General features: G+C 33.5%; 3 protein-coding genes and 1 long non-coding RNA gene across 4 annotated transcripts; 1 reads left to right on the plus strand and 3 right to left on the minus strand.

The window, feature by feature from the left end:
* Window positions 1-2,346: 2,346 nt before the first annotated feature.
* LOC135121883 (uncharacterized) lies at window positions 2,347-16,708 on the minus strand. The gene is made up of 3 exons (XM_064046162.1): window positions 15,366-16,708; window positions 12,110-12,254; window positions 2,347-3,827 (listed from the first exon to the last, which is right to left on the minus strand). The coding sequence occupies exons 1-3, from the start codon at window positions 16,706-16,708 to the stop codon at window positions 2,394-2,396; spliced, it is 2,922 nt and encodes a 973-aa protein (XP_063902232.1). The 3' UTR covers window positions 2,347-2,393.
* LOC135121863 (uncharacterized) lies at window positions 4,935-5,590 on the minus strand. Its single transcript, XM_064046146.1, has 2 exons — window positions 5,295-5,590; window positions 4,935-5,240 (listed from the first exon to the last, which is right to left on the minus strand). The coding sequence occupies exons 1-2, from the start codon at window positions 5,551-5,553 to the stop codon at window positions 5,044-5,046; spliced, it is 456 nt and encodes a 151-aa protein (XP_063902216.1). The 5' UTR covers window positions 5,554-5,590; the 3' UTR covers window positions 4,935-5,043.
* On the plus strand, window positions 5,771-6,483 carry LOC135121864 (uncharacterized). The gene is made up of 3 exons (XR_010279141.1): window positions 5,771-5,910; window positions 6,198-6,280; window positions 6,412-6,483. It is a non-coding gene; the product is annotated as an uncharacterized LOC135121864 (long non-coding RNA).
* LOC135121862 (large ribosomal subunit protein uL16-like) lies at window positions 12,567-13,451 on the minus strand. The gene is made up of 3 exons (XM_064046145.1): window positions 13,421-13,451; window positions 13,132-13,316; window positions 12,567-13,055 (listed from the first exon to the last, which is right to left on the minus strand). Exons 2-3 carry the CDS (start codon window positions 13,309-13,311, stop codon window positions 12,585-12,587), a joined length of 651 nt encoding a protein of 216 aa, XP_063902215.1. The 5' UTR covers window positions 13,312-13,316; window positions 13,421-13,451; the 3' UTR covers window positions 12,567-12,584.
* Window positions 16,709-17,585: the final 877 nt, after the last annotated feature.

The following is a 17,585-nucleotide window of genomic DNA, read 5'->3' on the forward strand; positions in this document are numbered from 1 at the left end:
CGACTGTGCAATGTCTTAACGCATAGATTCTTCATTTATAGTTTTCCTTAGTATGGAAAAAGTACAAATTAAACTTTTTAAAAGCAGTTTTCTTTAAAATTTCCTCTTTTCAATATAAATCTCTACCTTCATAAAACACTTTCACTTATTTTTAAAGATGTTAACAAAACGACAAAAAGGTTAGCAAGCAAAATAGTTATTTCCTGCCGTATCTCTTGAAACTACCTCAAAATTTTGTTAACCTTATAATTGTTACTTCGAGGAGGCCCCGCGTCTGAGCTAAGCAAAATGTAAGCCAGACTTTTCCCACTTGTGCAAAACCGATATAATTCTGCTTTTTAGCTTTACACTATGGAGAGAGTGCATCTTTGAAAGCTGGATCAACTTTTTTAAAACTTTTCTCTTTAAGAAGAGTTTAGCAATGAACAAAATGTTCTTTTACCAATGGCATCATATCAGGGAGGGGGTAATGCTGGGAAAATTGAGCGTGCCCCAGCGAGTTATCGCAAGGATGAAATAGGCTATGCAGGATACTAAACTCAAATGGCGGGTAACCTGTTGCGGTATAACTTTTTCGGAATGCTTTTTGCTCGCTAATCGATAAGTTTGTTCTTCCTTTAAATTTAAAAACTTTTATTATCCCCTCAACCTTTCCATTAATTTCCAAAAAAATTATTTTATCTTTCTATCCTTTACCTCAACAAACTATAATAACTTGTCCCTTGTCTTTTTACTATCATTTTTTCTCTAAGTCCTTTACAATGACTAGTATAAGCAAAAACATTAACGCTAAAAAGTAAATTTTGCAATATGTACTGGTAAATAATGTCTGTGTTGTTACAACTACGAGTGAAGCGTCCAATACTTAAAATAGCTACTACTAAATCAACTCTTCAAAGCAATGCAACCACGCCAAAAAAAATAGTAAAGGAAAGGATCGAGTCCAAAAAGTTTCAATGCAAGACGACGAATTTCCTTCTTTAAGGCCTTAACAGTTGCTGCTCTGCGAGAGAAGAATAAGATTTAGGGTACGTAACGAGTATCTGCAGGAGCATACAGTCCTCCTAACTTTTTTATGCCCTTAAAAAAACCAATTATACAAAATAAGATTGTTTTTGGCTTCGCCTTGTTAGCACTAAAGTGAAAAACATTTTTAAAAAGGTAATTAGGAGATTGTGGAGTTCCGACCGATAACAGTTTTGGTACCCTTGTCTCTGATTCTTATGTCTTTCTTTCCCTTATATAAAAATAACAATTAACATTACGCCCTATATTTAAAAAATTAGTATAAATAAAAAGAAATTAATGGGTGAGAATTATATAACGGAATCTATACGGTAAATATGCAACGTGCAACGTAGGGGGCGCAAAATGAAAATTTATTATGAGACCGCCCTTGTGCGGTATTGAACCATTTGCAGATGAGCGTGTTACACAAACTTTTAATAAAAAAGGGTTCTACGCAATTTGTAATTCGTTACTAAATATATGTTAGTAAGACTTCAAACTTTGTATATAAACTAATTATTTACTTTTTATATGTTTAAGTGAGAATAGTATATAACTCGAGAGAAACAACTTTACGTTATGAAGGACATAACAACGAGCAAAAAGAAGGAATATGCTTTCTATTGGAAGGCTTTATAGCCTTAACTTATAGACACTTAAGAGATTAGTATAAGTTTAAAAACCTTTTTATATAAAAAATATGCATTAGTCAACAAAGCGATAATTTCCATAAATTAGAATTACGTTAACTCTTGTTTATGTGGGAATAGTATATAGCCCGAGACAAACCGTTCTACGGTTTGGAAAAGGCTAAGATTAACGAGCAATAATAGGTAATATGTGTCCTATCGTAGCGAAGGCTTTACAGCATTAACTCATAGACATTTAAGAGAATATTATAAAGTTTAGAACCTTTACATAAGATAAAATATATTTACTTAACAAAGCGGTAACTGTCCAAAAAATAAGTTACGTCAACTCTTCCAGAAATGGGTTAAACAACTTTATATATGAACTTAGAAAAATTAAGACAAAGCGCTATAAAACAAAAAGACTATGACAAAGTATTTAGTTGCCAAAAACTATTAAAACATAGTTTAAAATCGAAGTGCTTATAGGTCAATATCTTAAGTAAAAACGTAATTGAATTAATAATTTATAAAGTCCAGTTAATAACCTGACAAAAACTAAAAATAACTGTCAAGAAAACTAACAGCACCATTAAACAAAAATAGAGTAGAAAACTTTTACTAGAACCGGTAATAACAACTAAAATATAGAAACAAGCAATAAGATACCTAATAAAAACATAATTGCATTCATTTATATAGGGCTACGAACTTTTTATTATAAGCATCTATAAGTTACATATAGTATTTTCATAACTACTTTTTCTTAGTAGGTTCTTGCTTTTCCACAGTCTTAATAACGCCCACAGCAACAGTTTGTCGCATATCCCTAACGGCAAACCGCCCAAGAGGAGGATAAGCACTGAAGGCTTCTACGCACAGCGGCTTAGATGGCTTTAAAGTAACGATACCAGCCTCGCCAGCCTTTATATTTTTAGGATTGGCTTCCAAAGTTTTCCCAGTGCGCTTATCTACCTTTTCAACCAACTCCTCAAACTTACAAGCTATGTGCGCGGTGTGGCAATCAACAACGGGAGTGTAACCAGGATGAATGCCACTAGGATGATTCAAAACAATGACTTGTGCAGTAAAAGACTTGCAGCCAAGAGGCGGGTCATTCTTCTCATCACCAACGACATAACCACGATGTATATCCTTCACTGAAACATTTTTGACGTTAAAGCCAACATTATCTCCAGGCAAAGCTTCCGGAATAGATTCATGGTGCATTTCAACAGACTTGACTTCAGTTGTTAAATTAGCAGGGGCAATTCTCACCACCATGCCTGGCTTTAGAATACCACTTTCAACACGACCTACGGGGACGGTGCCAATGCCACCAATCTTGTAAACATCCTGTAAGGGGATACGTAGAGGTTTGTCAGAAGGACGCTTCGGAGGAACTATAGCATCTAAGGCTTCCAGAAGGGTTTTACCCGTTTTACTTCCCGCTTTGCGTTCTATGGTCCAGCCTTTATACCAGGGCATATTCGTAGAAGCTTCTATCATGTTATCACCGTTAAATCCTGATATAGGAACGAATGGTATTCCTTTAGGGTTATAACCAATCTTTTTGACATAATCTTGAAGTTCCTTGGTGATTTCATTGAAGCGCTCTTCTTTGTAACCAACTGAATCCATTTTGTTAACGGCAATAATCATTTGTTTAACACCCAAAGTGTAAGCAAGTAAGGCGTGCTCCTTAGTTTGCCCATCTTTTGAAATGCCTGCCTCAAATTCGCCAGTCCCAGCAGCAACAATTAAGACAGCGCAATCGGCCTGGGAAGTCCCAGTTATCATATTTTTAATAAAATCCCTATGTCCAGGGGCATCAATGATAGTAATAGTGTAATTATTTGTCTCAAATTTCCATAAAGCAATGTCAATGGTAATACCACGTTCCCGCTCAGCCTTTAATTTATCTAAAACCCAAGCGTATTTAAAAGAGCCTTTTCCCATATCAGCTGACTCTTTTTCAAACTTTTCAATAACACGTTTGTCAATACCGCCACACTTATAAATCATGTGGCCGGTAGTAGTTGACTTACCGGAGTCTACATGGCCCACCACGACAATCGAAATGTGAACTTTCTCCTTTCCCATAGCGAACAAACTAGAGCAAAGAGCGCAAAGAGGAGTGCAAAAAGTAAGGGAGAGAACCAACGAGGGCCTCCAAATACGGTATTTATACTGTTGATTTAGAAAAAAAAATTACAACACACAAGGGGCCAAATAATTTTACTGCACTTCCTAATTTGGTTAAAGCGCACATGTTTAATTGAAAAATCACGTGAAAGCGATTAGGTAAGCTACTTGCTGCCTGGTTACATTTATCTTACCAAGCCAAGCAGGATTATTTGTTAAATCCCGGAAGGATTTTTACTTTGTTATATCATTGACTTTTTTGGTGTTTATTGTTATTTTAAACTTTTGATTATAATAAATTTCTTTCTTTTCCGCATTGTTTACATTCTTTTATCCTCCCAACATTCTTAAAACACTTTATTGCCTCTGTTTTTTATAACCAAAAGGACTAGTTTCTTTCTTTTATATTAGCTTTGTAGTCTTTAGATATGTTTTATTAACACTACATTTACTTTTTCGAATGAAACTATAGTTATTATATCACCGTTTTTTAAGCTCTTTGCCCTCTTAAGTATTTTAGGAAAATGTATTGTAGTTGTATTAATACTTTATTAAAGCATAGCTTATATTAGAACAATATATGATGCTCATGTAATTAAGTGTGTATAATAAATATATTTTTTATGCGATTATTTCTTTACCAGTAACGTTTTTAAAAACCTCAAGTCTGTTGATTTATGATTTACCTGAAGGAATATTTTAAAGTGACCGCCTAGAATTTGTCTTCCTTTTCAATATAAATATTACTAATAATTAATAACTAATTTAAAAGGAATTTTTTTTGTAAAAAAATTAGGATTTAAAAATAAGAAAACTGGATTGGGTTCTGCATTTTTAATCACAAACGTATATTGACTCTCTTAGTTTCTAAAAAGGTTATATATTGTTCTTTATACCTTACAATAACCGGTTAAGTTCAGAAGTACCATACTATTATATGAACTTATTTTTACCAATTGTGTTTTGGTTGCATAGTTATTTGCATAACTCTTCAATATTAAGTAGAACTACATATTTTTAAAACCTTAATGAGCTTATAACACAAGCTATATGCTCTATAGTTTACGCGTCTTCAGCAGACATCTTTAAGTAAAAGACGTATGTGTGACGGTCTTGCAAATAAAGAAAAGACTATCCAAATTATTTAAGTAATTAGTTTTAGTGGAAGGTTTAATAATATATATATAACTTAAAGTAACATTAAAGTAAGGCGAAAACTTTTAGGTTTATGAAGTCAAAAGTAAGTTACTTCTTCACAAGTTTATATTAACATTGAGCTGGCTGTACTTGCGTCATACTTCCAGTTGGGCGGAATTTGTCCCACACGTTTATAATATCGAGCTAATCTATGTACACGAGATTCAACGAGGATTAAGCGAAACTTTGATTCTTTATCCTTTCTATTCCGAGAAAGATGTTTACGGATTGTGACTGCCTTTCGAATAAGAGCAACTAAATCTATACAAGCGATAATGACTAACCATCCCAGTAAAGCAGTAAAAAAATAAAAACCTTCAGGAAGAGTAGGTGCAAGACCGTTAGCTTTTAAAATGCGAAGAATTTTGTTTCCGGTAATACGTTCAACTTTCGTAACTCCACAACTATCTCTTAAAATGGCACCAATTTTAGAAGGAGAGTAACCTTTCCGAGCGTAATTGCATATCTGCTCCATAACATCTTTGATACTTAGCTTAAACCAGGCAGGAGGTGTTCGTCGATAAGGCAAAGCACTCTTTGAAATGCCTTTACCAGGCGTGTGCATACGACCCATTCCGAAAACTATAAATCTAAAAAAAACAAATTATTTTAAAAATATTTTAAACCATACAAAAGCAGTTGTAATAAAGCATAAAGACCGCTGTACAGTTGAATAGAAAAAAATTGCGTAACACGTGGGTCTCTATGCCGAAACTATGTATATATACGCTTGAGTTACGACCACTCGTAGTATTGGTTTACCTTGCACTTTTTTCCGTCCCTTTCCCGATGGCGGCCTCGTGGTCTATGAAATGCCTTTTTATACTTAAAAGTATGACTTAAAACCTGTAAAAAACCCGTACAGTATGTATGGTTTTTACAATCGTTGTTACAGATATAAAAAGATACTGCCAAAGTTTATTGCATGAAGGTAAACCTTTTATTAGAAATTTTCAATTATTTGGGATTTGAACATCCTCATTAAATTAATGGAGTTTTAAACCACCTTGATAACATTTTTGTTTTCTTGGTTGAAAAATCTCCTAAATTATTATATGGCGAAGATCTGATAGGACGGTTGTTTCTTTTTAATAAGTAACGATCGTTAGAGTATTCTTCCCACATTATTTGATAGTAGTTTTAATTTTCTTTAATAAATAAAAATAGATTAGCTATAGAATTTTTTTTAGTATTCCACTGATAACTTCTTATATATAGAAAGAGAGAGAAAAGAATACCAAGTCCCTAATCCCCCAATAATTTATATTTATTTTTATTACCCCTGCTTTGTTCAATTTCAGGTTTTACTATAAATAAAAGCAATTGTAATAAAGACAGCTATAAAGTTAAATTGCGAATATTTTTGTACTTTTTTATCTCGTCCGCTTCTTATGGCAACCTCGTGGTTTTTAAAGTGCTCTTTTATACTTAGAAGTGACTTGAAACGTGTAGAAAGCTCGGACAGAATTATTTATAAACTTTATTACTAAACTAGAAACCTTGCTATTAACAGTTTATTACTGGAAGGTAATATGAATTTATTTATTTATATTTAAAGGTAAACTAAATTTATATATTGATAATTAATCGGGAGTTTTTCTCCCTATAGTTAATAAGTTTATGGAGTTTTAAACCACTTCGGCAACTTTCTGTTTCCTTGGTTAAAAATTCTTTTAAATTATTGGCGAAGAACTGATAGGACGGTTGTTTCTTTCTAATAAGTAACGATCTTTAGAGTATTATTCTTTAAACATTCTTTGCTAGTAGGATTCAAGTTCTTATAATAAAAAGATTGGCTATATTTTTTTAGTATTTTACTGATAACTTACACTATATATTTATAGATAGAGAGCTGAAAAGCAGGTTTCTTATCATGCAACAATTTATTTTTATTGCCCTCGCTTTGTTAACTTCTGAGTTTATATTATTTGATAACCATTCTACGGCTGCCACGAGGTGTGCAGTGCTTAAATTGTTTTAATAAAACTTGAATTTCCTTTGTTGGTATTTGTTTTTTTAATAAGGTTGTGGGTATGCCTATTAAATCTTGCATCACCGACTTGCTCATAAACGTTTTACAACATTTGGAAACTTGAACATACTCCAAGCTTTTATTAACTGTTATTTATTCGTCTAACAGGCAGGTTTTACCGATAGATTTTTTAGCCATAAATTATATTTTTCTCGTTTTCTGAGAGATTATAATTTTTTAGGAAGCATATTTTAAGTATGTAATAGCATATTTATAATGGTCAGTTTACCACTTTACTATATTACTTTGTAGATCTCTGGAGCACGTCTACTTAACTTTTGATGAGAAAAAGATGATAATATCCATATTTTTATATTTTTTTTATACTTGAAGTTAACTTTTGCAGTTTTTGAATCTAACGCAATCAATATTCTTGGTATTCTTTCCTTTATTGGGAACTAATAGCCTTTGCACGTCTAATTTTATGTAAAGATGATAACTATTAGTAACTGTAGCTAAAGTTTTACGTGTTGACAAGCTAGATGAATTGTTGTGCACGGGTTAAAATTTTTTAGTTACTTTTTAGATATTATTGATAGGCCGTTTTGAGAAATTGTTCTATTGTCCAGTATGGTAATTCTAGCTTTAAGACTAAATGCCGTTTTTAAGCTTTACTCCACTTTTACATCCTTTGCAGCTTTTGTAGTTACCCATTCTCTTTATATAATATATAAACAATTTTAACTTTTAAATGGTATAAAAATTACCACATGTATTTATTAAATACCTATGTTAAGCTTAGTGGTAACAGTTCAAAAATACGGAAACCTCTTGTAATTTTTAAAGCAGTGGGCTTAGGCTTTTTTGCAGGGCTAAAAAGTTTTTACACCGTGAATTATAAACGTTTAAAAGAATAATTTTTCTTTTTTATCAAATAAAAATTTGGGTTATTGTAATTATTACTATAACGCTTTGAATTTATGGTACAGTTTAAAAAGTATGATATATTCGACGCATATGTCTCAAATTGTGCACGGCCTTCAAGTACTTAACACGTCCTAATTAGGGATCAAAGCTCTATAGGAATAATTTTTAATTGTAAGCGTTGATTTCTTCTAAAACACTATTTACAGGTCCCACACAACGAATAAATATAACTTTTATTCTTTAGGCATTGGATTACAAAGTCCGTATGTACTATATTGTTTTAATCTTCTTAAGCTGTTTCCTTTTTTAATAAAAACTGAAGGCGTTTTCCTTTAAATAACTAGAGTTTATCACAAGTATAGAAATACAGTTATAAAAGCAAAAATTTTATTAATTAAGTTACAAATTAGTGATTTTAAATAAATATCTTGATATTAGGGTTAGTATTAATACTCCTATTTGTAGTCTGTAAAATTTGAGCATCGTTTTGGGCCAGAATTAGCTACTTAACTGATAGTGATCGAAACTTTTTAAATAATTTTGAAGCTGTATCTTTAGGTAACGTTTGAAGGATTTAATATTGCAAGCTCAAAGTATATGACAAAAAAGCAGAAAAAAAGAACTATTAGACAGTGTACAACAAGAGACCACACCGCTTGACTGTATTATTTGCTATTGTTGCTTTCTTCAATACTGGCGTACTACGGACAGGAGTTTAAACCGCTCGATACCCCCTGTCTAGGAGGGGTAGGGGGCATGAACCCCCTCCCTATGCATCCGCCCGGAGAAGTGTCCCGAAGGGGATTGTGGGTAGCGGAAATGTATTTAGCCCGTACCCCCTTCTTCGACCTAGAGTGGTGCAAGACCACCTCCCGAAGAGCTAACCCTCAAATACTAGGCCCAAACCACTTGGTGATCCGCCAAAGCGCCAACCAAGCCTTTCGACTTAGAGCTTCTGCCAGAGAAAGGGAGCATCTTTTAGGTGTTTTTTTTTGTTCAACTTTAAAAAAAGGATTACAACCAGACTTGAATTAGATTTCCGGCGCTGGAACCAAGATGCTAGAACGCGAGTGCCTCCCAGGGTTTCCAGTAAAATTATTTTTTAGGAGGGTATTAAAGAGCCCTCATATTTGTAAGATGAAAATTAATGTACTGGCTTCAGAAAAAATACTGAAGTTAAGGTTTAATTTGTAAATGTATAATTCTTTTCATGGCCTAAATAAGCCTTTGATGCCTTTGTGAACCTACAAGGAAAATTTTTTCAGAACTTTAACGTTTCAGTATTAGTTTAAAAACATTAAGCACATGCAACTAAACCATAAATTATAATCTATCACAGTATCGGAAGGTTTAATATTTCGAAAAGGAATACGACTTTCCTTTGCTTTTAGAGTGTGAGAAGCAAGACAGACCTAGAATTGCGTTAAAATTGTACTAAATTTAATAACTTAAGATACAAGCTGTTTCAACATTGCATTCGTAATGCTGTCTATCCCAATCATTCACCTGCTTTTAGTAATTATTTATACTGCGCAGGCACTTATGTAGTAACACTTTCGTGTAGGTGAACTGGAGCTTTTGCGTCACTTAGTATAGTTCTCATACCCACGTATTAATTGCTCCCAATCAATGACCAGTAGAAAACTAGGTTCTCCGCGAAAGCGCAACCTTTACCAGCGCTTGTGCGGATCGACTACCGTCATGTAACAATTTGAGTACTGCAATATATGTTTTGTGATTAAAAGCTTTTAAGTTATTCTAAAATCTACCTAAAAAGGAACGAAACTCATTAGTCTTTTCTCCAATTTTTATGAAATTAATTTCGATTTAGCAACTTTAAGATAAAAACCATTGGTGTTACGCATTCTAATTATGTTAAAGTAAATGGCAAGCTCATTTACTACCGAAATAATTAAAGGAACCTATATATTCTTGTTTAAAATAATGTTTAAAACATCAATGGTGTTAAGGGGGAGCTATATGCGTGTTCATAGTGAGCTAATACTACAATATTTATTACCCCTAGGTCGTTCTGAAATAATTTAGTATGCATTTGATAAACAAATATGTAAAAGCGTGTTTGCTTGAATATCTCCACTTATAAGTAGAAGTTGAGCTTCAAATAATTTATCAAGTTAAAACTGGGAATTTTAACAAAAGATGTATACCTAACTCATCAGCCAGAATTGGGAGGCGCAGCTCACAATGAGTATTTTTTTTAAGAAAATTCAAAGCTTAAAATAAGTTATAACCAAATTATCAGCATTCCTCGTGCCTCAAATCATGTGAGACACTAGTGTGAAAAGGTTTCTGCTTTTAAGCGTTCAAAATTTTGCATGGAGCATTTAACAAGTGACTTATAAGGCGTAAAAAGTAGTTTTGGTTTCTGTCGCTATTGTATTTTACTTGGTGTCAAAGTATTTATAGCCTTAAGATAAATGGGTAGCTGCTTCGAATAATTTCAAATTTGATTTTTTGAGATTAAATGTATACTTTACTTATTAAAAAAACTTTAATAGTTACTAGCAGGTATAGGGGCTACTTTACCAATTTTCAATACTCACAGTCTCTTATTTCGGGTATTAAACATAAAAAATTAGTTGAAAAAATTAAAAATCAACTTATACCTGAATATAACAGAGTTTTATGTACGAATACCAACTTAAATTCACAAGATCATATTCCTAATGAAAAATCTGTTGAAAATATTCATAGTAGCTTAGTGTTTCCCATAACACCCCCTATTCCTAGCAATTTAACACGATCTGGAAATACTACGTCCTTTGAATTGTTAGATATTAATCCAAACTTTGTAAGCAAGTTGCCAGCTCACATTCTTTTTCCGTCCCCGATTCAGGTTGCAGCCATTAAGGTAATTAAAGCTTTAAGGAAACCGGACGTTATCATTGACTCTCCTTCTGGTACCGGAAAGACTCTAGCCTACTTACTACCTGCTTTGTCCTTAATAGATAGATTAGAAAAAGGTACCCAAGTCATTATTGTATGTCCCTCCAGGGAATTATGTTTACAACTGACGCGTATTATTCATCCATTAGTAAAAGGTTGGATATAACTTAAATTTAAACATTGTTCTTATAGATATATATATATAGGGGGCAGTAAATATTATAAAAAAAATCCAGTTACCTACAGAGAGACTCATGGCGAGCTAAACCCTACCTATGAAATTTCCGTTCGGTTTTTTTTTTATTCATACTCGTATTGTTAATAATAAATCTTAATACTAACGCCTTTTATTATATTGTAAAGCGTTCAATGCCCCCACGTCTTAATAACAACACCCTATACTTTGAATTCTCTTTTGAAAGTAAAGAAACAAGTTCTTTTTTTACAAAATTTAAAGTTCATAATCTTCGATGAAATTGACCATATGCTCGAAGAATCTGGCCCATCGCTCCAGTATTTAAAGGTAATCAATTTTTTTTTTTTAGAAAAAAAAAATAGTTTTATTTCACGTGTATTCCCTTAGGAATCTCTTGCCCTTATAAAAAATTACGCACCGAAAGCAATTTATCAGCATGTATTAACTTCCGCAGTTATTAACAAGGAAGTAGAAGATTTTGTTAAGACTGTCTCCAGGTATTACCGCTACGTGCGCGACAACAGGTTCCTAATTTTTTAATCCCGTTTTTATTTTTTATATATTACTTTGTTATATAGCTTTTCAGGAAAAAGGGTAAATGAATTTTCTGTTGATCACTACATAATTTTTTTAAGACAAACAAAACTGACCGGAGTGGAATTATCTGTTAATAATCACAAGACAGCAGTAAATGCTACAGACGATGTTTCTTGTTTAAAGGAAAACGTTATAAGCAAAGATGCAGCGGATTCTGTGAATGTTTTAACAGAAAACATTAATCTTTGTTTGGAAAAAAATAATAGTAAAACTAATAATAACCACCGCACTGAAGATGCTCCTTTAGAGGAGGATTTTCATAACAAGGAAATTTTAGATTGCGTTGTTTTAGCGGCTCTTGATAAAACATTTCCCGCGGATAACGTTTTTAAAGAAACACTAATATTTGTAAATGACAAATATATCGTGCCCGATCTCTCTAACGACCTCTACTTCATGGGCATCACAAAAATATGGGAGTACACCTGCTACACTCAAGAAAAAGTGCGAAATTTAAATTTGAATCAAAAGGAAAAAGTGCAAACTAAAAATGTATTTAAGGAAAATTTTAAGCAAGAACGAAAGAAAAACTTCGGCGCTTTTATAATCGCTACCGAAAGGGCATCCCGCGGCATAGACCTGCCAACCGTCACGCGAGTTGTAAATCTGCACGTACCAGTTAGTTTGGAGTCTTATATACACCGAAGCGGTAGAGTTGGGAGACTCTGCTCGGTTGCTAAAAGCAATACGCCTTCATTTAAGAAGGGGAAAGTGTTTAATATTGTTAGAAGTTTAGATGATTTTATTGTTCTTCGTAAGTACGAAAAGGAACTCAATATCAATTTTAAAATTACTTGTTTGAATATTTAAAATCATAGTTTAGATTAGTTTAATATGACTTTACATAATAAATGCAAGGGACATTTTATTATAAATTTATTATTAACTATAGAATTCACACCGCTTAAATAAGCTTATAAGTAATCACTCAGTAGCCAGAATAAGGAATTAACAAAATTTTAAAAAAAAGTAAAATTTTTAAAATTACTTTCCACAAACGAAAACTTTATTTGCGAGCTAAACGTTTTTTCCAAAGTTTAAGAGGCCCGTGATTTCTTAAAGTCTGGACGTGGTCGCCATCGGGGATCAACGCCCCAACTTTCCTCAGTTTTTCATACTCTTCTACCTTATAATTAGTAAAGCCCCATTTAGAACTAACAACAATTGCTTGGCGACCGGGAAATTTAAATTTAGAACGACGAAGAGCTTCAACAACATGAGGGACGCTGGCCGGTTTACAGCGAACAGAAATAAGAGGCTGCCGTATATTAACGCGAGCAACAGTCCCCAATGGCTTTCCAAAGGCTCCCCTCATTCCCGTTTGTAGTCGATCGGCGCCAGCACAGCTCAGCATTTTGTTGATCCGAAGAACGTGGTAAGGATGTACTCGCACACGTAAATGGAACGCATCTTTTCCACAAGTCTTGACAATATACTTATTAGCGCAGATTCGAGCTGCTTCTAAGGCTTCTCCAGACTATGTATAAACAAAGAACTAAAATCATGGTTTCCAATATTTTTAAGGTAATATATATATAAATATATTGTATTACAAGTTGCTCTTTTTCCAAGGAAACCATATGAATGCAGGAAGGAAACTCGTCAACATGAGCTTTTTTTCGTCCAAGATCAAAAATACGAATTTTAGGGTCAGGAACGCCACGGCAATACCGAGATTTAGGGTAAGGCTTATTTTTACAATAACGGTAACAACGCGCTGGTCTCCGTCCCATTACGTCTGTTTCAATATATTTATATAATATATATTTAAAGAAAAAGGTGAAAAAAAAAGTCCGCTGATAAACTAATAATATTTATAAAAAAAGGAAAAAAGCTTCCAACCTAAAAATGAGGACAAACTACAATGAGTTGGTCCCCCCAAAGGTAGACGACATATAAAGCCTCATGTTTTTTGGTGAGAAAAATTTGATGGAATGGGGGGCCTCCTTTTGCGTTAACGCTTCGTTACTGTTGCGGAGGGGTTGAGACACCCAAGTCTTGGTTCCTTCGTTCACTGCTAATTGACGCCCTCCTTGGTAAAGTGGGGTATATAAATTATTTAAAGTGTTTTAGCTTTAAAGTAAAAGTCCCTATTTCCCTGATACTGGTAGAAAACTTATTCCAAAAAAATAGAGGAAAATATTTGCAATAGTACCCATCATAATAACGTGGCGTTTATCCTCCAGCGCACTAACGAAGGGTTAATATTTGATTGCGGTAAATCTAGTTCATTTTTCGAAAATAAAGCTGTATTTAAGATTTAGCTAAGGTTAGCTTTGTTGACTTTGAACGAAAGTCTTTAATAACTTTTTGCTTAAATAGCTTTATTTTAATAAAAATACTTGCTATTATTTTAAGCAGGTAAGAGCATACATTTGGTTTTTTTAAAACTTTTTTATAATCTTTTTAATAGCTTCAACAAACAACTTTCAATGTCAAACTATATATATTATTTTAAAATTATAATTTCACTGGGAAACTAAGTTCCGTTTTCCAAAGTTAGGGTTGTGTTAAGGATTTTTGCGCTACGATAATATCCTCCTTTCAAGAAGGGTTGGGGCGTGAAAACCATCAGTAAAGCGGAGTATAATGACTGTTCTAAAATGCGAAACAGCAGAGAAGTATCAGGCTTCGCCCTTTAAATACTGCCCAACTAAGAGGCATCCCATTTTACTTTAGGCTTCCTTATGTATCTACAAATAGTTAAAAAGTTTGCGTTCTAACCCTTACCCACAACAATGTCACTAAGAGCCCTACAAATTACTGAACTTCAGTCACTAGTAACACACCAGCTAAAACGATAATTATTTACCAAAAAAATATATTGTTAAAGTCTACAGTCTTATAAAAAGAAGATACTATGAACGAAGCCAACTTATATATTCTAAGTGTTTGTTAAAGCTACCTTTTTTTTTTTAGCCTAGAAATTAGTTTGGCATTCATCTCAGTATTAAAGGGTTAAACTGTGTTAAATATTTTTTAGTTTAATAAACTTACAAAGCTTAGGGTGCTATTTTCTCTTAAATGATATTCTACATTCTTCAAGTTTCTAAGGGAAAATTTTCTGCTTATTTTTGAGGTAATCAGGTATTTTTAGATAAAGTTTAACTTTTTAGCAAGTCGTTTATGTACAAGATATACACTGGTTATAAAAAGAAGTTGACCACTATAACCAAGAAGTTTTTAATTAATTTTGTCACTTCTATAGAAAAACTATTTTAATAATCGATAACCGAGTTCATTCGTATAATTTATAAATAACCTTATATATATAACTAAGATTTAGCTAATTATAGGATGGCAGCAGAGTTAGAAAAATACACAATTGAATAGTCTTGCGCCGTTCAGTTCGTAGCGGCCTCTCAGAATAGTGTTAGTTACTAGTACTATATATAAGGCAACCATCTCAGCTCAGATAATCAGTTACAAGCACTATGAAAACTAACTACCATGCAGTTTGTCACCCGATATATTTTTAGTATACAAACGAGAAAATGGGTGGAAACAAAGGAATGTATAAAAAAATTATATCTTTTAATTTTTATCTCCTATAAAAAAGTTGTTGTTTAAGTAATTTAACCAATATTCTAGCAGAAGTAGTCCAGTTAAACAAATTGCTTTTAATAAGGTTTATCAGGCAGACTACATGCCTTATAGAAGTTATTTGTATTGTAGATTTCCTGATTCTAAAAAGTAAATAAAGATCCAATTTAAAATTTTTAGAATTACTTTACTTTTAATATTGAATTACAGTAAGTGAAATAAGTTTATCCAAAGGTTATTTTACTTTTTTTTGGCAACCTCCTTCTTCTCAACTGCTTTAATGACACCCACAGCCACCGTTTGACGCATATCTCTGACTGCGAAGCGCCCAAGTGGGGGGTACTCACTAAATGATTCAACGCACATTGGCTTCGTGGGGGTCAGTTTTACAATAGCAGCATCTCCGTTCTTAATGAATTTCGGCTCAGCCTCCACACTTTTACCAGTGCGTTTGTCTACTTTCTCGATTAACTCTGAAAATTTACAGGCTATATGTGCTGTGTGACAGTCTAATACAGGTGTATAGCCCTTGACAATTTGCCCGGGATGACTGGTAATGATAACTTGCCCTGTGAAAGAGATGCACTCCTTAGGAGGATCATTCTTTTCGTCGCCAGCGACATATCCTCTATGTATATCTTTAACAGATATATTTTTTACGTTAAATCCTACGTTATCTCCGGGACCTGCCTCCGATATGGATTCATGATGCATCTCAACAGATTTAACTTCGGCACTAATATTTCCTGGGGCAAACCTTACAACCATACCTGGTTTTAATATTCCAGTCTCTACACGGCCGACTGGTACGGTTCCGATACCACCAATTTTGTAAACATCTTGGAGAGGAAGCCTCAAAGGCTTATCCGTTGGTCTTTTGGGGAGAATTATCGCGTCCAAGGCTTCAACCAAGGTTTTCCCGCTGACTTTTCCTGATTTACGTTCAATGTTCCAGCCTTGGTACCATGGCATATTTGATGTAGCTTCCAGCATATTATCCCCATGGTAACCAGAAATGGGGATGAAAGGAATGGTATTTGGGTTGTAACCCACTTTTTTTAAGAAGTTTTTGACTTCTTCAACTATTTCTTCAAAGCGTCCTTTGTCGTACTTCACTGTATCCATTTTGTTTACAACAACAATCATTTGCTTAACGCCTAGAGTGAAAGCAAGCATAGCATGCTCTCTAGTTTGTCCTCCCGAGGAGATGCCGGCTTCAAATTCCCCTGCGCCACTGGCTATAACTAGAATGGCGCAGTCAGCTTGAGATGTACCCGTTATCATATTCTTGATAAAGTCCCTATGCCCGGGTGCATCGATTATCGTGATTTCGTATTTCTTAGTCTTGAATTTCCACAGAGATATATCAATAGTAATACCCCGTTCTCGTTCTGCTTTTAGTTTGTCTAACACCCAAGCATACTTGAAAGATCCCTTTCCTATTTCTGCCGACTCTTTTTCAAATTTTTCAATCACGCGTTTATCTATCCCACCACATTTATAAATTAAATGACCGGTTGTTGTAGATTTTCCGGAATCTACATGACCTATTACGACAATACTCAAATGAGTTTTATTCTTATCCATAGCAGTATAAAGGTAAAATAGTGTCACGCAAAAAACATATGTAGTTAGTTTGATGCTAGGCAATATAGTTAGAAATAATAAATTAGTTTCCTTTTGTAAAATGATAAATTTAAATTATTAACAATAAAATCCTAATATGGCAACTAAACACCAAACATTGGAAGTTATCATTACTTTAGTTAACTAAAACCAATAATAAACTATGCATTTCCTTTTTGTATTTTAAATGTAAACCTTATACGGTTTGCTGCTTTGGATATAATTCTAATTTTCTTCTAAGCTTGCAAGCAAATTTAGTCGAATTGTAAGAAATTTTTAATATTTGGCGACCCCAGTTAAGGGCTTGGGGCCGAGGAAACAAACACTGCTTTTAACGGACTAAAATCGTTGCTGCCTCTAGGGCAAAGGATGTTATGTTAACAAAGTGTTTTAACGTTACAAAACGCCAAAAATAAATCAGTAATGACAGCATAAGAGACCAGTAAATAGAATACTTTATATTAACATAACAAACAGTAAGGGAACAAATTCAAAAAGGAGTCAAAACCAAAATTATCATAGATATAGAGAGGTTTCTAAATATAAACCAATAAGTTAGAAAGTTTCCACCGGGCGTAAGCCTTTTACCTAAAGACTTGACCCATTGGTAAGTGAAATCGCTAAGAGATAATAACATGTTCAAAGTAAGTTAAATAGATGTGATCTCTGTTTAGTTGCGTGCGTCGTTAAGGCCTTTTGAAAGCTTTTATCTGGGCATCCGTTATTTTATTTCTAAGTACTTTTTTGAACCCTACTAATACCTCTTTTTCCTGTCATTTTTAAGTTCTGTTTGTTATATTTACTTAGTTCAGGCTTTCTTCTCTTTTATGCTTGTGAC

Source organism: Zophobas morio, unplaced genomic scaffold, assembly GCF_036711695.1.
Source record: "Zophobas morio isolate AGI-343-1 ecotype UQ-CSIRO unplaced genomic scaffold, CSIRO_AGI_Zmor_V1 ptg000759l, whole genome shotgun sequence".
In the NCBI taxonomy this organism is placed as follows: domain Eukaryota; kingdom Metazoa; phylum Arthropoda; class Insecta; order Coleoptera; family Tenebrionidae; genus Zophobas; species Zophobas morio.